The sequence below is a fragment of the Nicotiana tabacum genome, chromosome 4 (genome assembly GCF_000715075.1).
Source record: "Nicotiana tabacum cultivar K326 chromosome 4, ASM71507v2, whole genome shotgun sequence".
NCBI classification, from domain to species: Eukaryota; Viridiplantae; Streptophyta; class Magnoliopsida; order Solanales; family Solanaceae; genus Nicotiana; species Nicotiana tabacum.
Window position 1 is genome coordinate 56,721,940 of NC_134083.1, and position 20,937 is coordinate 56,742,876.

Genomic DNA, 20,937 nt, shown 5'->3' on the forward strand with positions numbered 1-20,937 from the left:
TTGCACAAACCCGAGCTTTCGGGTTGATTGGCCAAATGGGAATCGGGGGGTACGATATTGAGTATTGACCCCGAACCGCTATCAAATCTCAAATCTTGGCAGACTTCGTGGCTGACTTTATGTCGGCCTTCGTACCCGAGATTGAAAAAGAACTACTGATAAATCGGGTACCGATCCGGGAGTCTGGACCCTCTTTACGGACGGAGCCTCGAATGCAAAGGGTCCAGACTAGGCATCGTACTAAAATCTCCCACATGTAATGTAGTTAGACAGTCTATCAGTACTACAAAATTGACTAACAATGAGGCCGAGTATGAGGCCATGATTGCAGGTCTCGAACTAGCTAGAAGCTTGGGAGCGGAGATCGTAGAGGCTAAGTGTGATTCCCTCCTCGAGGTAAACCAAGTTAACGGGATTTTCGAAGTCCGAGAATATCGAATGCAGAGGTACTTGGATAAATTACAGGTGACTCTATATCGATTTAAGGAATGGACTTTGCAACATGTACCCCGAGAACAGAACAGCGAGGCCGATGCCCTTGCAAACTTAGGTTCATCGGTCGAAGATGACGAACTCAACTCGAGGACTGTCGTACAGCTCATAAGATCGGTGATCGAAGAAGGTCACGCCGAGATAAACTCCACGAGTCTAACCTGGGATTAGAGAAACAAATATATAGAGTACTTCAAGAACGGGAATCTTCCATCAGGTCCAAAGGAATCGAGAGCTCTGCGCATAAAGGCAGCACGGTTCACCCTGTCCGAAGACGGAACGCTGTTTAGAAGGACGTTCGATGGACCATTGGCAATATGTTTGGGACCGAGAGATACAGATTACATCTTACGGAAAATTCACGAAGGCACTTGTGGAAACCATTCTGGTGCCGGTTCTCTGGTCCACAAAATAATCAGAGAAGGGTATTATTGGACCGATATGGGCAAGGATGCAAGGGAGTTTGTTTGAAAATGCGACAAATACTAAAGACATACACCCATGATTCATCAACCCGGGGAGCTACTCCACTCGATCCTATCTCCATGGCCTTTCATGAAATGGGGACTGGACATCGTCGGCCCCCTCCTATCGGTCCCAAGTAAAGATCAGTTTATTTTGTTTATGACTGATTATTTTTCTAAATGGGTTGAAGCAGAGGCTTTCGAGAAAGTCAGAGAAAAAAAAGAGATAGACTTCATTTGGGACCACATCATATGTCGATTCGGGATGCCATCCGAGATTGTATATGATAATGGAAAACAATTCATCGGCAGCAAAGTAACTAAATTTCTCGAGGATCACAAGATCAAAAGGATCCTATCAACACTGTATCATCCCAGCGGGAATGGACAAGCCGAATCGACCAACAAAACCATCATCCAAAATCTTAAGAAGAGATTTACCGATGGCAAAGGAAAATGGAGAGAAATACTACTCGAGGTCCTATGGGCATACCGCACAACATCGAAATCCAGTACCGGAGCAACGCCATTCTCGTTGGTTTATGGCACTGAAGCTCTGATCTCGGTTGAGGTCGGAGAACCTAGCATCAGGTTTCGATTTGCAACAAATGAGTCGAATAACGAGACCATGAATACGATCCTGGAATTGTTGGATGAAAGACGAGAAGTCGCTCTCGTACGATTTGCCTCCCAAAAATAGCGGATCGAAAGGTACTATAATCGAAGAATCAATCTTCGATATTTAAAAATTGGGGACTTGGTGCTAAGGAAAGTCACTCTCAACACCCGAAATCTGAATGAAGGGAAACTGGGTCCGAACTAGGAAGGACCGTATCAGGTTCTCGAAATCGTCGGAAAAGGATCCTACAAGCTCGGTGTGATAAACGGCAAACAACTGCCGAGCAATTGGAACTTATTGCACCTAAAACGATACTACTGCTAAGGTACGACCCTCCCATGTTCATTTGTATTTCGAAATTAACCCTTGCAGGTGTTCGACCAGAAATAGGGATGGATTCTTCAACTCGAAGCCTTTAGGTCTTAAAGCACGCGTTGTACTCTTTTTCCCTTAGACCGGTTTTGTCCCAAATGGGTTTTTCGGCGAGGTTTTTAATGAGGCAACCATTGATCGTGCTAACTTATAACAATTCAACAGTTTCCGATGCCTCTTTACAATCAACCTCGAATACTGGGGGGCATTTCCCTCAAATATTTCAAGTTCGATGCAAGGAATTTACTTCATGGAAACAGGGTCTCGATAGGAAAAAATTGTAAGGGCCAAATGATCAAACGAACCATGCCCGTGTAGTTTGCTCGAGCCCTGGCACAAAATATGAACACATGTATAATGACTTATAAAGAGAAATTTCTTCTTTACCGATATCTCATATCTCAGAAAGATTCTTCTACTTCATGTTCTCGATCTATTATGTAAACAGGCTTAAGGGCCGACCATGACCGGAGTTCGAATGATTACCCCATAAATCGGGGACTGCTATCCAAAATATCATCGAGATCAAGCTCTATAAAGCCTAAGGGCTACCTTAACTCGGGTTCGAGCAAACCCTCACTCGACTACAAAGCCTAAGGGCTACCTTAATTCGAGTTCGAGCAAACACTCACTCGACCACAAAGCCTAAGGGCTACTTTGCTTCGAGCTCGAGAAATCATTCTAAATCGACCATAAAGCCCAAGTGCTGTTTTTTACTTCGAGTTCGAGCAAACACTCACTCGACCATAAAGCCTAAGGGCTACTTTGCTTCGAGTTCGAGAAATCATTCTCACTCGACCATAAAGCCTAAGGGCTGTTTTTTACTTTGAGTTCGAGCAAACACTCACTCGACCATAAAGCCTAAGGGATGTATTTCCTCGAGTTCGAGCAAACCCTCACTCGACCATAAAGTCTAAGGGCTATGTTGCTTTGAGTTCGAGAATTCATCCTCACTCGACTACAAAGCCTAAGGGCTACCTTAACTCGAGTTCGAGCAAACCCTCACTTGACTACAAAGCCTAAGGGCTACCTTAATTCGAGTTCGAGCAAACACTCACTCGACCACAAAGCCTAAGGGCTACTTTGCTTCGAGTTTGAGAAATCATTATCACTCGGCCATAAAGCCTAAGGTCTATTTTTTACTTCGAGTTCGAGCAAACACTCACTCGACCATAAAGCCTAAGTGCTACTTTGATTTGAGTTCGAGAAATCATTAAAACACTCACTCGACCATAAAGCCTAAGGGCTACTTTGCGTCAAGTTCGAGAAATCATTCTCGCTCGACCATAAAGCCTAAGGGCTATTTTTTACTTCGAGTTCGAGCAAACACTCACTCGACCATAAAGGTTAAGGGCTACGTTGTCTCGAGTTCGAGAAAACCCTCACTCGACCATAAAGCCTAAGGGCTACGTTGCCTTGAGTTCGAGCAAACCCTCACTCGACCATAAAGCCTAAGGGCTACGTTGCTTCGAGTTCGAGAAATCATCTTCACTTGACTAAAAAGCCTAAGGGCTACCTTAACTCGAGTTCGAGAAAACCCTCACTCAACTACAAATCCTAAGGGCTACCTTGATTCGAGTTCGAGAAATCATCCTCACTCGACTACAAAGCCTAAGGGCTACCTTAATTCAAATTCGAGCAAACCCTCACTCGACCATAAAGCCTAAGGGCTATTTTTTACTTCGAGTTCGAGTAAACACTCACTCGACCATAAAGCCTAAGGGATATTTTTTACTTCGCATTCGAGCAAACGCTCACTCGACCATAAAGTCTAAGGGTTGTTTTTTACTTCGAGTTCAAGCAAACGCCCACTCAACCATAAAGCCTAAAGGCTGTTTTTTACTTCAAGTTCGAGCAAACGCTCACTCGACCATAAAGCCTAAGGGCTGTCTTTTACTTCAAGTCCGAGCAAGCACTCACTCGACCATAAGGCCTAAAGGCTACACTAGTTCGGTTTTGATCAAATTATCTGAACCGGGGCCTTAGGATACAAACTTCACAATTCTGTAAGGCAGAAAGGAAGAAAGTTTTTATATACATGTCAAAATCATTTACAAGGGCAACATATCCCGATCAAATTTCTTTACAAAAGACCAAAACGAACTTATAAGAAACACAAAAATACTAAAAGACTTAGTCCTCTCCGGGAGCAGCATCTTCGCCCTCGAGGCCCATTTCACTTTCAGATCCGCTCGCACTCCCGGTATCATCATCATCAGGAAAAGCCAACACTCTGGCTTCGGCTTCAAGATCCTTAGCTTTCTCGATATCGACTGTTAGATCGAAGCCACGAGCATGAATCTCTTCGAGAGTCTCCCTTCGAGACTAGCATTTAGCATGCTCGGCAACCCAGTTTGCCCGAGCCTGAGCAGCCTCAGCAACATCCTTTGCTTGAACTTGAGCAGCTTCGACATCAAATCGATAAACGGCCACCATTGCATCAGCATCGGCCATGGTTTTCTTGACCTTCGATTTGGCCGCTGCAAGTTCTATGGCCAATCTCTCTCGATCAGAATTTGCTGAGCTCAATTGAGACTGGAACTCCTCGATATTCTTGGCTTGCACCAAGATTTTCTCTTTCAAGCTTTGGAGTTGGGCCTCAGCCGAAGCCGTTGAGTCCGGGCAGTCTCCTTTTCTGAGGTGAGGCGGTCCATGTTCTTCTTCCATTCCTCGGCCTCCGATTTCACTACGTCCACTTCAGCACGAATCTGCCTAATCATATCGAACTTTTTCTCGACCTGCGGGACCGAATTATTAGCCATCACTCCCGAGTCAATATCATTAAATTCAAAGATTCTTTGTACCTGCTCGGCCAGTTCAGCTTGTTCTTTCCGAGATGCTTCCAACTCGGCCCGAAGTCCTTTTCTCTCTGCTCACTGAGAAGCTTTAAGGCATCTCTCTCCTCAGTAAGCCTTCGAACTTCGGTCTCGTACTGACTCATCTCCCCTCGGGATTGGAAAAATGCCTCGTGATGAAGCACATAAGCCAACAAAAATAAGAAGGGATTATACAAGGAAAGAAAAACACAAGTATGAAAATTGGCAAAGAAAGTATGAACTTGCCCGATTCAGGGCCCGTTGGGCTTCGTAAAATAGGCAAGGCGCTCCCACCTCGCTCGAGCTCTTCTTCGGAGCCTCCAAGTCACTCGGACCGGTGACATCTTCTACCTTGATAAAATAAACTCCATAGACTCCTTCCCCGTGACAAGTCTCCACAACTTGAGCGTCATGTATCATCGATTGGGAAAAAGAAGGTAAAGAGGGGGGATCCCCGATCTCTATCGCCTCGAGTAGGTCTTTTTGAGCGCTGCCTCCGTCCTGGGGAGCCTCAAGCTCGGTTTGCACACCGGCATATGCAGCTTCTTCGACGGTCTCTTTACCCCAAGGTAAAACATCCCCGGTCCCCCTCGGCTCGGGAACTTAGGTCGAAGTCTCCTCCTCGACCTCGTCAAGTCTGGTCGGAGCAGTATCAACTCCCACCGATACCGAAGTATTCTGAGTATCGGTGCTAGCCCGTGCACGGGCCAACAGACCGAAAGCACTTTCTTCTTCTTCTTCTTCTTCTTCATCCCTTAAACTCAGGACCGACTCCATAGTCAAAGGGATTTTGTTCACCTTGGGTTTACGAGCCGCTCTCTTTTTGGGTTTTTGACCCTCGGAGTCCGAGGCCCTTTTTCTCTTAATTACCTTCTCTGGTTTTGAGATAGGCGGTACAACTTCTTCATCACCTGATGGCGGTCTCATAATCGCATCTTTTCCAAGAACTACAAAGAAAGAAATGTAAATAAAATTTACGCCTGAAAAAATACTTGAACAATAAGCAAATCGGTGAGCCAAGAAGAAGGTTTACCATGAGTACGAGCCTCCCACCGGCTCTTTGACAAATTGCGCCATGCGCGCTCGCCATATATCGACGTCGAAACCAGGCTCCTGACCCAGTTCTCGAGATGGGGAACCGCACCCGGCATCCAAGCAACGGCTGTGTCAAGAAAAACACTAATAAGAAAAGATGAAGAAGTAAAAACAACAAAAACTGAAAACGGAATCACACTAACGGTTCATATTCCATTTCTCGGGAAATGGCATACTCTCAGCCGGGATTAGGTCCGAGGACTTCACTCGAACAAACCGGCCCATCCAACCCCGATCCTTGTCTTTATCTATGCTCGAGGTGAAGGCCTTGGTGGCCCGACGTTGAAGCTTTATCAGCCCACCTCGGTAAAGACGAGGGCTATATAATCTTACGAAGTGGTCGAGAGTGAAAGGAAGCCTGTCGATTTTGCTCACAAAGAAACGGAGCAATATTACAATCCTCCAGAAAAAAGGGTGTATTTGGCCGAGGGTCACCTGATACTTCTTGCAGAAGTCGATGATGACCGGATCGAGGGGACCCAGCGTAAAAGGATAAGTGTAAACACTCAAGTACCCTTCCACGTGGGTAGTGATCGCTTTCTCCGGTGTCGGTATCACAGCTTCTTTGTTTTCCCAACCACAATATTTCTTCACCAAATCAATAAGGCTTTGGGGTATGGAGCATATACATCTCGATACCGGATCACATCGACCAGCAACCGATGAGGATTTCTCGACCTTAAAGTCGGAATCGATAACATATCCCACGGGAATGAGTTCTTCGAGGCGTGGCTCCACCACCAGTTTCTCACCGACCGGCCGAGAGGAGGAAGCAGCCTCTTTCTGAAGAACGGTTTTAGATATCTTGGCCATCTAAATTTTCAAGAACAAAGAAGATGGGAAATTGGAATATTATGGTGTTTGGTGAAGAACAAGCAAAGAAATTTCTAAAACTGGAAATAGAGAACTGTGGAGAAGGCGAAGAACTATGAAGGTTGGAATGAAAAGATTTGAAGGTAAAGGTTTGAAATGATGATGAAGGGGGGTTATTTATAGATTTCATAGTGACGGTTCAAAATTGGTGGTGGCCGACCATCGTCTTACGCGCATTTAATGCCTTGATAACTAGACCGACGGGACATTTGTCACATACGTCATAATCGGGCTCGATGCAGACGTCAGTATGTATCTAGTCAAAAGTTGAAAAATCATATTGTTTCTCGCTATATTTCTTTCCGAGAAACGAGGGGACTATCTGTATACAGTCAAAACCGTGTTTTCCCTTCATGTAATTAGTCAAGATTGGAACATGATGGACCGAAGGTCGTCATTATAATATCGAGATGAGATGTGAAGTCGGGTTATCGAGCTCAAGATCCAGACCGATCAATACCGAGCTCGAGTCAATATCGAGCTCGAGACCCAGAGACCGACCAATACCAAGACCGACCAAGATCGAGCCAAGAGGCAAAGAGCCGTTGTAGCCGCACTAGGGGGAGAGAATCTCAGCGGGAATTAAGGAAAAGCTAATTAATTAATCTATCATGGGATCTCCACTATGTATTTTTAATTATATCCAAAGTAAGATTTTTTCACTATATTAAGAGTGGCTATCATTTCTGGAAAGAGACATCCATACATTGATACACTCTCACATTTCAAAGATTATTGAGATTTACACACATATACTAAAGATTATCTTTTTTCGGGCTTTGGACATTGATTCATCTTGTTCATTTATAAATCATTCTCTACTCAATTTGGGTTTGTATTCATTCCTTTGTACAGTCAATATTCGATATATTTCTTCTTATTTTTTCGATTTGTACCAAGTTATACCACATATCCTTAGAACCACGTATAAATTTAACTCTAGGGCGCTCAAAACGGAGGCGTCTTATAGTGAATACTCAAGACTTTTCATGAATCATGATGGGATTTTCCTGTCATCCAATTCGAACATCTCTTCTTCTTCTTCTTCGCGGGACTATCTTCTGATGAGACGGAGAGTCTAAAAGGAATGATGAACTTCTAGCGCTGCAACAATACATTTGCCATTGTCCAATTCTGTAGATGAATACTGTTGGGAATGTCCAAAATGTGCATGCGTTCTACATGTTTCTATAGCAGATGTACTAATGTACTTTTTAAGCGACGGCACTTTCCTTAATTTGAAATTTGAATTTGATTTTGTTATGGGAAACACCTTGCTTTATATTTATAATGAATTCTGCTATTTTAGAAATATTTGCCCTTAAGATAATCTCATCTAGCAGTAATATTATGGCAATTTATTTGATTACGTTAGAAAAGTAAATTTCGTGATATTGCACGAAAATAACAGCAAAAGTTGCTATCATTAAGTGAACATCTCTGGATCTATTTGATAAAACAAGAATTTTGTTTTCTTTAAGAAAAATAATAATAAATTGCTTCGTAAAGTGCAATGTTGGGCCCGTTCTAAGCACATCATCTAGTAGTAAATACAATGAATATCAATTTGTCTCAAGTAAAGGCTCTGAAGCACCAATGCTTGTTCGGAATCTCGGTTTTCTTTCACATTCACAGTTCGGAAACATGTGATTTGTGAGGTGTTTTTCTTGATTTAGAAGCCATAAAACATTCTTACAAAGTGTAGTGTATCCATTCCATGTTAAAATTTGTACATAACGTGCATTGTATTATTTGCTCAACAGAGTTTCTATAATTCTATCATCTTGTATTGACTCTATTATCCGCCTCTGCGTGTATTTTTCATTCATCTACATCTTTCCTTAAGCCAACTGTTGCTAAATAAAAGAGGTTTTTAAAATCTTGAAGAAATTAACAGTAAATTATATATAGATCATGGTAATACATAGTTACCACAATATAGCCAGTAAGGATAACTTGCCATAGTTGCCCATATAACAGGGTGCAGGGAGCGCATCTCATTCGAGGGACTATAAAAGTTATCCTTGGAGAGAGAGGTAAGTGAATAATTGATTGACTGCGATCAAATTTCAACCGAATATACAATACATAACCTAACCAAATTGAAAACCCATAAGGAGAAATAGACTTGTTAAGGCTTTCCATAGCTCTGTCAAGCAAAGTCAGTACAGCAAAGTCTTGGCTTGTTATGCTACTTTTCATCCGCTGGGTTTCAGTTCTCGGGTGATAAGATAAGGCGGGGATTCAATAAAATCGCAAATTAGATGTTTCAGCTAAATTCTGCTAAAGGGAAATCAACAGTAAAACCCTAAAAGAAACATGTACAAAACGAGCAAGCTCTTAAAAATATATACTAGCAATCTCTAATGTCTCAACTCAAGTTCCTGCTGCAATAAACATATGAGATAAATTCAACAAACAGGAAAGGCCTGTTCATGCTACCCCGAACACATACCCATCGTATACTGGGAATCTATAAATACAAATTAGGTAGCTGACGCGTACTATACTCGCACTCTAAAGCATTCCCAGACACCAATGAAGACCACAAGCAGACTTGCAACCACAAGAACCATGGACATGTACAGACGTGATGAACTTGAGAGCTTTGTATTGGTCCTCAAGGACACATCAACAATGTCTTGAACTGGAGAATCACATGCATCTTTCACGGGTGTGCTCAGGTCATCAGCCTCTCCACTAACTCCATATTCTCCACAAGTTGTATCTCGTGTCTCATCACTGGTGGAAGAACTATGTTCATCGGAGTCTTTTTCAGCCTGCACAATCCGGCATAAGTATGTGTTTTAGTGTCTAAGAGGGTAAAAACTTATCTAAATTTAAGAAAGAAGAGGAAAAAGGGACTGGAGAGGCTTACCTCGGTTACTGCTAGACGACTTTCTGGCCCCTGACTAGAATCAGTATGGCTGCGAGACTCAACCCGTCCAACTTGAAGTTTCATTTGCAAACGTATTCTTCTGTTTGCAGTTCCTTGCGTTCTAAACTGCCTGTCATCAGACTGATTCTGCATTTGCCTAGGCCTGAGTTTTATTCCAGTTCCGGAGCCAGAATCACTGCTTACTACATTGCTGTAACCACCAGATTGTTCTACACTTGGGAAGTTTGGGACCTGAATTGCACCATAACCAGCAGGGTAAACATTCTGTCCAGGGTAGGAATGTTGAAAGAAATCTAGGTTCCCCATAGCATGATCATTGCTAACATAAGGTGCACTTCCACAAGCCTCTTGCACTGTGGCCCCAATAGAGTTAACCTCTCTTTTAACTGCAATCTCTCGATCAAAATTGCCCAGCAACACCTCAGGCTCAAAGAAGTCTGGCTCAACCTTGGACAAAAAAAAAAGGAAAAACAGCATAAGATCAGCTACCTAAGAACTTTTTTGGGGAAAAAAATGGCATGGTGTAACTGATGTCCACAGAGTTGCACTTACCAGCCTTTGGGTAACTTCTGCTTCTGACTCACTACATGATCCAGAGTCCTTAATTGGCGCACCAGGTACACTGCAAAATTGCGCTACCAATTCTTGTCCAGAATCTTCGCATGAAAACTCATCTGAGTTGATAATTACTGAGTCCAAAAATTCATTGATATCAAAAGCATTTGTTCCATACTGAAACTGGACATCTTTTTGATAAGCACCAATGCCATTATTCATGGGGTTTTGCAAATAAGAAGATCCAAGTTCCACCTGTAACTGTGAGTGCAACGGGGAGAAGATCTTCCAATCAAAAGGCTGCATTGACGGGTCACAAAAATTTCCCAATGCTTTCTCTAGCTCCATATCGGGCTAAACATGAAGCAGAAAAGAAAATTATCACTTAAAGCAATTCCTTTTTGAGTCGTTAACACTTTAACCAATTTAATCCACTATAGAAACCTTGTTATTCAAGCAAAAGTAGAATCCCAATGTAGTTTTACTTACCGGTATGGATGTTATGTCCAACATTTGATCTTCTGTATCATCAGCAATACAGCTGTTGCTGTGGCTCTCAATGGGTAATTGTTTGCCATACATCTCGCCCTTGGGAAGCTTTGCAGCATAGCTTTTATCACTATCACTTAAAGGTTGTATGACTGCTAATGGAGTGGCTGCCTCTGATAAATCACCTTCAGTAGGTGATTTGGCAACTGTAGCATTCAGTTCAGCATCATCTAAATTGGAACTCTCAACATGCTCATCCTGCTTCAAATCATTCTTCCTGAACAGGCGACAAAGCACAAAAGCACCCTGCACCAGGCAAATTACATATCCCGGTATGAGCTAATTTTCATTGCATTATCACAAATAACAAAAGAAATGTGTATTCCTGATTCAATTGAGAAGTATGCGTCATATCCAGAGGTTTTTTCTATTTTCTTTGATACGTAGATGCTTCGGATCCACACTCATCGACTTGGATATCTAAAAACACTAAACAATCAGCGGTATGTTCATTGTGAGAGCAGTTGACTGTATTTCAGAAAACGCTGCCACTACACGTACGTTCACTTAACGAGTCTACTCTAATTAGGAAAGAAGTAAAAAGTTTTAAATCTTTTCTTACAAAAGAAGTCATCTGAACATCTACATAATGTCTTCTAATGAACAAAGCTAACAAAAAGCAACATCTGGTTAGGCTGTTATTGGTATCCAGAGCCTCAAGAAAATCCTTACGTGGATGTAACAGAGGATCTTCAAGTTCGCTACAAGTAATTCATTATGCTACCACAACAAATAGCAATTCAAAAGTTAATAGTTCATGTGGCATGAAGATGTTATACACCAAAGCAACCAATGCACAAACAAAAAGTTTATATTACGCCATTTAAAAGAAAAGTTTATATTATAAATATTTAGCTTTTTAACAGTAAAGTATAATATCATAAATCTCATATCCCTTGTAGTCAAAGTTCGAAATTCAAATCAATTGGTTCACCACTGTACTTGCAGATGATGCCACAGGTATCCCACCAACATCAGGATGTTTGAATTGGTGCTTGACATGCATATTAAAAAATTTGAAAGTGTCTAGGATTGTACAATTTCTTTCTCTCGGAAACTAGATCTACAAAATGTTCACCTTCCAAACCACTAGCACCACCTTCCCTCCCTCTCCCCCACCCCCCAAAGAAAGAATCCCTATGGCCCGATCCAACTGCCAAATGAAACAATAAGATAGGTCAAGAGAGGATCAAACTCAGGAGGATAAAACAATCTTACCTTGTGAGGTAATTATATAATCTCATGAAAATGGATTACCATAGCTAGAAAATTTGCAAGCACAACACTCAAGGGTGTGGCCTAGCGGTCATGAAATGGCAGGATGAGCTCTCAAGTTCAAAACCCAGCGGAGGCAGAAAACACTAGGTGATTTCTTTCCATCTGCCTAAGCCTTGGTGGGAAGAGTTACACGGTACCTACGTTGGGGGGAAGTAGCAGGTACCGGTGGAATAGTTTGCACATGCTGGCCCGAACACCACCATCATAAACAATTGCAAGTATATCCAATATTTTGAGTCCTGAAATACAGATGACACTAACCAAATAGGATAAAACCAACCAATCCTATATGGTTAAATTATATGATATGCAGCTTAAGGCATGCTTTACGTTTAAAATTTTATGTATATAATTACATTGTAGAATCTGATCAAAGTGAGCAATAACAGCAATACAAATTCAAGACACAAGATAATCAAGGATGTGTAGACCTGGCCAGGATGTGATCCATCCAATGACTTGTCAGTTGCACGATATTCATGAATCACCCAATGAGTCCTCTTGCCTTCAGGAGCTCGGCCAATGTAGTATACCAAGGTCTTCTTCATCCCAATTTTTGCACCCTTCTTAGTAACAATGTTCCTATCTTTACCCGTAGCTTTCCAGTAGCCTCGTTCTGTTGCTCGGTTCAATCGCTGCCCATTTTGGTACTTCCGATCCTTTGGGCAGAAGAAGAACCACTCATTGTCATTTGACTCTACCACAGACATATCTGCAAAACAATCCACACCATTATTTTCTTTCAAAATGTTTACTTCATCTTTCCAAAAAGAATGTGTTTTTTTGGGATCTGGCCTGTGACAGATACGACCAAAAAAGACACAGTCAAAAGTGTGTACATGTGTTAGGGATGTCAAGGGAGGTAAGTGTTTCAGGGATGATCTAAACACCAAATCAAATTTAGCCAAGAAACTGTCTACAGCATATAATATGGAGGCACACTGAAATGTCAATAATCAGCAGAATAAAAACATAGAATATTTTACTCTCTCATCTATCTTCGTCCATTCTACAATAACAGCTAGCAACAAATTTTGAGTTGTAGAACAACACAGTGCCAAGGCTAACCAGTACAGTCCTTCCTACTGTGGAAATCAATTCTCAGTGGAATAGTTCCGCAATCTTTTTCTCATTTTTCTTTTTCTTACTGGAAAGTACATTTGCCTAACCATATGACTTACTCTAGTTGGGCAACGGGTTATTCGCCCAAGTACTCCAATCTTATCCTTGAAAATGAGAAAAATAGGTCTCAAGATTTAACCCCACCCCAACTGTATCAGTATATATCTAACTTAAATATAAATGTGTTTCACTACCTTATGTGCTAGCGGGTTCTGTGAAAATAAACTCGAAAAGCTTAACGAAGCCAAAAAATAAGAATCAATTAGATATCAAGCTTCAAGGCTAAGTAATTTTTGAAGCCAAGCATCAGCCTTTCTAATAAATGAAAGCCGAGACTACTCACAGCAACGGATTTCCCGGCAAGATATAACCAAAAATATTAGGGTTCAGGGTTCAACACAGCTCTAAATTGGGGCATAACACGCACAAAAATTAAATTAATTAATTAATTAATTAACTAAGATAAGCAGGGATACTAACCAGGCAAGTCCCAAGGCTCGAGTTTACAGATATCAACTTCTCGAATAACGCTGACTTCACTATCAGCACCGTTGATCTTCAACCGCAAATAATGATTCACTAGTTCCTCATCCGTCGGCCGAAAACGGTATCCTACCGGCAGAGTATTTAACGGCGGTATACCCATCTGTTTATCCACCGGAAGTACGGCGATCACGTTATCTCCAGGAAGTACGGCCATCATTTACAGCACCAAGTTTTTGCAAAGTTGAGATGGGCAAAAAAGTGAAAAAAGCAAAAAAGTTGATGAACTGACGAAATATAAAATTATAAAGAGTAAAAAAGTAAAAGTAATCAAGCGAGATCTGGAAAATTTTAGAGAGAAAGATTCTGAAGTGAAGTGGCTATGGTTAAGTTTTTTTCATAAGAGAGGAAAAAATCTCCATTGGAAACATCTCAGAAAGTGAGCTGAATTAACTTCAATTTGTCTATATTAGCTAAAATTGCTGATTTGGAAAGAGAGTGCCGCGTTTTACATTCTGTGTATATACCGCGTAGAATTGTTAAGACATGGTTTTGCTTCTAATTTCAAAACTGCCATTGTTTTAAGTGAATTATCGGTTTTCTCCATGGTTGAGATAGGCTAGTAAGAGGAAAAGGATGGAGGGTATATAAGAAAATTGGCGAAACCTAGCTAGGAAGGTTAAGCTACAGAAAGTCATAGAGCGAATAAAGAACTGACACGTGGAAAGATGAAATCATCTTGGTACAAACCAACCACAATGACGTACCACATATTCATCGAACTTAAACATAAAAAACAGATAATTCCCTGACCAAATCAGTTGAGTGTTTTGACGAGAGTAAAAGAAAAGAAGCTTCGAGGACCAACAGTTTTTGCTGCTATTACTAATTTTCACATCTTCGTCTTCTTTTTTATTTTAAAAGTAATTTTTTATTGTATGAAATTTAAGAACTTAACACCTGCTAAAAGTATTACATTATAAAGCTTTTGTGATCTTCACATACCGTAATATTTGATTGTTATAAAGTAAAATGGAAAATTTAAATCTAAAAAGTTTCTATAATATAAAATGTGTCTTTAAGTAAAATGTTTTTTTTTTTAAAAGACAGAAAAAGAAATTGCAAAAGGGAAAAATACAGAAAAAGCATTGTAAGAGGAAAAGAAAGACAGAAACAATGGTCCAATCTCCACTTGGCTTGTTTAGAAAAGTTGTGATCCACTTAATTACGTATAAGATATAGCGCGTTCACACCAGGAAACAATTTATAATCTCAACTTGGATTTTTATTTATATTTTCTTCAAAATAGGAAATTTCTAGTGTTTGTTTTCTATGACAAACACACCTCTCAAGGTTTGCTGACTGTTGTCTTTTTGTGATAAATTTGAGAAAATAAGCAATTATTATCTCGTCTTAATCGATGTGGCATAAAGACATAGTACGAGGTAAATTTATTGTTCTCTTCTTATGAGAATTCAATGAGTAGTTGGTTTTAAAAAACAATTGGTTTAGCCCAAGGTTTTTCTGGCCTAAAACTGTTTTCTATAGCAAAAAATCATGTCAAAACATTTTTATGGCAATGACAACTAGGGGTTTCACAAAGAAAAAAAAGTAAGGATTGCACCCTATGTTTTTCGATTTGCATGTTCTGTTTTAAAACGATTGTTCGGAGAGTTATTCTATAATTAGACGTTTTAAAATAAGAGTTCCAATTAACTCTAAGAATTCAAAACTTTAATTAAAAAGATAAAAAGACGGGGAAGCAGTTATCTTAGAAGGCGTAAATACGCTCTGTTTTCTTCTTTTTTTAATCTTCACTTTTTTAATAAGTTAATATCTTCTCCTCTTTTGACTCCTTTAACCAAAACGTTCATCTTCGACTTTCCACTCTTAAAGAGAACTGATAATATATATTGACCTATACTCTTAGGAACATTATAGGAACTTAAAACTATTTATCCTCACTATAATCCAAGAATTAAGTTGCATATGTTAACCAACATTTTCGAATCCACCTAAGTTAATTTCGAATCCACCTAAGTTACCCTTTTTGAAAAATATAATTTTCACACGTTTACTAAGCAAAGTAGTCGTCGCCACTCATCATAGCCAACATAAAATTTTCTTCTTCTTTTTTTACTTTTTTCCTTTTGGTTGCGTATGGAATTCCTTGGTTCAGTCTGAATCAACTAATAGACAAGAATAATTGTTTGTTGATTTATTATCTTTTAGCTCTTGTTCTCTCTGTTTTTTCTAGCTTTCCTCTTCTTCTTCTTTTTATTTTTGGGTGTTTTTTTGTTCTTTTTCCGTAGTACTTTGGCTTTTTAATATCTCTGTTTTTAGTTCATGATTTGGGTATCCATCTTTTTATTTTTTGTAACTTAATTTGCTTTTCTAGTTTTTTTTTTTTGTGCAACATGTTTTTTCTGGATTCATTATTCACGTATGTTGTATTTGCTTTTTTAGATTAATTTTCTTTTTAATATTTTGTATAACGATGAACTTTGTTCTTTCAGTAATAGACTAACTTATTGTATACAGTAGAAACCGAGTTTATCTATTGCATGATAGATCGGGGATGAAACATAATGGATTGAAGATCGACCCTAGGGTTCCATCGAACCTAGGCACGAGGTTAGAACATGCGTCTTCAAAATTATCGAGTCTGAAATCCCGGAACTCACCACGACTCCGAATTAGCTCGAGAACACATTATCGAACCAAAATAACGGAAGGCCGAAATATCCGTAACCGGTCGGATATCACGGCGGGAATCTCAGCACATATCAATGAAACCGATTAATTAGCAAATCATGAGATTTTTTACCTTATATAGATTTGTACATAAAGTAAGACTTCTCTACTGTATAAAGAGAGTCTGATTATTTGAAAAAAGACATGGTGACACGCATCTCAAAGCAATAAACTTTTATTTTTAGTCATTATTATCTTATCACTCTGTTCCAACACCGATTGCAGCATCTTTGACTCGAGGGTGACCAACCTTCAAGGCCAAGATTGTTCAACCTGTGTGGTTTGCATTTACTTTTTTATCATTAATTTCAATTTGAATCTGATTTTTTATTTTGTATTAAGTTAGGAGATACCACCTGCTAATCCCGCTGGAATTCCAATCGCAGATCCGATTGACACTAATTCACATATGGCTATCGATGCAAACTTGCCTACCGACCCCGCAAATAGCGTTCGTGGTGGAGCCCGATCGACAACTCGAAAAACGCAAAACATTGAAGGAGACAGGATCAGTCTACGAGTGATCTTCGAAATGTTGAAGGCTCAACAGGCAGCGATAGTTCAGTTACAGAACCAAAGTCGTGTACCGAGCAGGGTTGAGCCCTATCTTCCCCGGGAAGTCACCCGCAAGGATGAACCGGTCATAGAAAGGTCGAACGAACACGAATCGGGGGCTAACCCCGAGATCATAAAAATGCTCGAGGAGCTGACAAAAAGGATAAAATCTGGGGAGAAGAAGATCGAGGCTAACGGCAAAAAGGTAGAAATTTACAATTCCAGGGTAGACCCAATCCCAGGAACACCTCCGATATTGAAGGACCTCGATTCCAGGAAGTTCGTCAAAAACCTTTTCCACCGAGCGCGGCTCCGAAGCCAATCCCCAAGAAGTTCTGTATGCCTGAAATACCCAAGTATAACGGAACAACCGACCCAAACGAGCATGTAACCTTTTATACATGTGCTATCAAAGGGAACGACCTGGAGGACGATGAGATCGAGTCTGTTCTGTTGAAAATTTTTGGGGAAACCCTGTCGAATGGAGCTATGATATGGTATCACAATTTACGTGCTAATTCTATTGATTCATTTGCTATGCTTGCAGATTTTTTCTTAAAAGCACACGCAGATGCCATCAAGGTCGAGACTAGAAAATTGAACCTTTTCAAACTCAAACAGAAGGAAAACCAGATGCTCAGAGAGTTCGTATCCCGGTTTCAAATGGAACGAATGGATCTGCCGCCGATCGCCGATGATTGGGTTGTTCAAGCTTTCACTCAAGGACTTAACATTCGAAGCTTGATGGCTTCACAGCAGCTGAAGCAGAACTTAATAGAATACCCGGCTGTTACATGGGCCGACGTGCATAACCGGTATCAATCGAAAATCAGAGTTGAAGATGATCAACTCGGGGCCCCTTCGGGGTCTCTCTATCCTGTCAGAACCCTCGACAGAGTCAAGAGAGATATCGATCGCGAACCGAGCCCAAACAGGGATCGGTATCAGCCGTATAATGGAGATCATAGAAGCAGTGGGTCCGGTCAAAACTCCATGAGAAAAGAAAGGAGAAATGACCGATGTCAAAAGAAGTCAGGGACTTGTGACCAAAAATGGCTTCGACGGGTCCAAAGACGCACCGAGGCTATCTGAATATAACTTCAATGTCGATGTTACCGCCATTGTATCAGCCATCGGGTGCATCAAATATACTAAATGGCCTCTACCTCTACAGTCTGATCCAACCCAAAGGGACCGTAGCCAGATGTGCAAATATCATGGCACTCACGGTCACAAAACAGAATATTGTCGACAGTTGAGAGAGGAAATGGCCATCTATTCAACAATGGGCACCTTTGGGAGTTCTTGAGCGACCGAGCCAAGAATCATTTCAGGAATAGGGATTCTAACAAATAGGCAGAACAAGAAGAACATCAACACGTCATTAACATGATCATCGGAGGGGTTGATATCCATCACTAGGGAGAAGCGAACTCGAGACTACATACCAGAGGGAACTTTATCTTTCAACGACGAAGATGCAAAAGGGATCGTGCAGCCCCACAATGATGCACTGGTAATATCTGTACTCGTAAATAAAATTCAGGTTAAACGTGTGTTAATTTATATAGGTAGCTCAGCCAACATCATTCGATCAAGGGTCGTGGGGCAGCTCGGTCTACAAGACCAAATCGTGCTTGCAGTTCGAGTTCTGAATGGATTCAAAATGGCATGTGAGACCACTAAGGGCGAAATAACGTTACTCGTAAACACCGTCGGGACCATCCAGGAGACTAAATCTTATGTGATCGAAAGGGACATGAGGTATAACACTTTATTCGGGAGGCCATGGATCCACAACATGAGGGCGGTGCCCTCGACACTACACCAAGCACTGAAATTCCCAACACTTGACGGAGTCAAAACGGTATACGGAGAACAACCGGCTGCGAAGGAAATATTCGCGGTCGGGGAGGTGATACCGACATCTACAGTTTCAACATCAAATAGCCCAAACCAGATGGTAAAAATTTGGGCCAAATAGCAATCACTCATACCATCTTCGACAGTTTTGGACAAACAAAACGAAGTCGAGGATGATGATTATGGGGTTCCCATATCTTTTATAGCCCCCGATGATTTCTACGCCACTAAATCGACGGTCGAGGAGCTAGAACAAGTCATATTGCGAGAAAGCTTGCCCGATCGAAAGGTATACCTGGGCACGGGGCTAAGCTCCGAGCTTAGGGAAAAATGCATTCAATTTCTTATAACTAATGAAAATTATTTCGCTTGGTCCCACCTCGATATGACAGGAATCCCGCTGTAGATAACCACTCACAAGCTAAGCCCGGACCCGAAGTTTTATCTGGTTAAATAAAAAGGAAGACCCCAGTCCGAAATCAAGCATGCTTTCATCAAGGATGAGGTATCTAAACTTCTTAAAATAGGATCTATTTCAGGAGGTTAAATACCTGGATTGATTAGCAAACGTAGTAGTAGTCCCTAAAAAAGGAATAAACTAAGAATGTATGTAGACTACAAAGATTTGAATAAGGCATGCCCCAAAGACTCTTTTTCTTTTCCCAACATCGACCGTATGATCGATACCACGACCGGCCACGAGATCCTCAATTTTCTCGATGCCTATTCTGGGTACAACCAAATACGGATGGACCCGGGTGATCAGGAAAAAACTTCCTTCATCACTAAATACGGCACATACTGTTATAACCTAATGCCATTTGGATTAAAAAATGCCAGTGCTACTTACAAACGCCTAGTAAATCGGATGTTCGAGGAACAAATAGGAAAATCAATGGAGGTTTACATTGATTACATGTTAGTTAAGTCCCTGCGAGCAGATGACCATTTAAAACATTTGTAGGAAACCTTCACCATACTGAAGCAGTACAATATGAAGCTGAACCCAGAAAAATGTGCGTTTGGAGTTAGGTCGGGTAAGTTCCTTCATTTCATGGTATCCAATCGGGGAATCGAGATCAATCCCGATAAAATCAAAGCCATCGAAGATATCACGGTCGCGGAACGTAAAAGTCATGCAAAGGTTAATCGGGCGAATAGCTGCACTGGGGAGATTTATTTCCAGGTCGTCTGACAAGAGCCACCGGTTCTTCGCACTGTTGAAGAAGAACAACAACTTCTCGTGGACCCGGGAATGCCAACAAGCTTTGGAGGAACTCAAGAGTTATTTATCGAGCCCGCCCCTGCTTCACATACTGAAGACAGATGAACCACTGTACTTGTACTTGGCGGTCTCTGAGATAGCGATAAGTGGAGTCCTAGTTCGGGAAGAGCAAGGTACGCAATTTCCAATTTACTATGTTAGTAGGACCTTAGGTGAGGCCAAAACTAGGTACCCTCACCTGGAAAAAATGGCGCTCGCTTTGCTAAGCACCTCTAGGAAGCTAAAATCGTACTTTTAATGTCACCCCATATGTGTCGTAACTACTTACCCATTGAGGAACGTTATGCATAAGCCCGAACTATCGGGCCAATTGGCCAAATGGGCCATAGAAATAAGTGCGTACGATTTTGAGTATCGACCTCGGACCACCATTAAGTCTCAAATTTGGCAGACTTTGTGGCCGACTTTACACTGACCCTAATACCTGAGGTCGAAAGAGAGTTATAGGTTAACTTAGAAACTTCCTCGGGAATCTGGACCCTCTTCACGGACGACGCCTCAAACGCAAAAGGTTCCGAACTTGGCATCGTACTAAAACCACCAACAGGTAATATAATTAGGCAATCTATTAAGACTGTGAAATTGACTAACAACGAGGCCAAATATGAGGCCACGATTGTAGGCCTTGAACTAGCCAAGAGCTTGGGGGCAGAGGTGATCGAAGCCAAGTGCGACTCCCTCCCTGTGGTAAACCAAGTCAATGGAACATTCGAGGTCAGAGAGGAACAAATGCAAAGATAATTTGACAAATTATAGGTGACATTACATCAGTTCAAAGAATGGACTTTGTAACACGTACCTCAGGATCAAAACAGCGAGGTCGATGCCCTCGCTAACTTGGGGTCGTCGGTCGAAGATGACGA

The 20,937-nt window shown here is 41.2% G+C and overlaps 1 protein-coding gene across 1 annotated transcript; it reads right to left on the minus strand.

Annotated features, from left to right (window-relative positions):
- Positions 1-9,053: 9,053 nt before the first annotated feature.
- LOC107778750 (NAC domain-containing protein 62) lies at positions 9,054-14,239 on the minus strand. Its single transcript, XM_016599050.2, has 6 exons — positions 13,615-14,239; positions 12,444-12,724; positions 10,675-10,980; positions 10,183-10,539; positions 9,610-10,077; positions 9,054-9,511 (listed from the first exon to the last, which is right to left on the minus strand). The coding sequence occupies exons 1-6, from the start codon at positions 13,835-13,837 to the stop codon at positions 9,236-9,238; spliced, it is 1,911 nt and encodes a 636-aa protein (XP_016454536.1). The 5' UTR covers positions 13,838-14,239; the 3' UTR covers positions 9,054-9,235.
- Between the last annotated feature and the right edge of the window lie 6,698 nt (positions 14,240-20,937).

Excerpts from the sequence above, each read along its gene's own strand:
- LOC107778750 (XM_016599050.2), bottom strand. The coding sequence starts at position 13,837 with ATGATGGCCGTACTTCCTGGAGATAACGTGATCGCCGTACTTCCGGTG. Across the intron at positions 10,540-10,674 it reads TGGACATAACATCCATACCG|CCCGATATGGAGCTAGAGAA; the intron begins GTAAGTAAAACT and ends CTTCATGTTTAG. Across the intron at positions 9,512-9,609 it reads GTCGTCTAGCAGTAACCGAG|GCTGAAAAAGACTCCGATGA; the intron begins GTAAGCCTCTCC and ends CGGATTGTGCAG.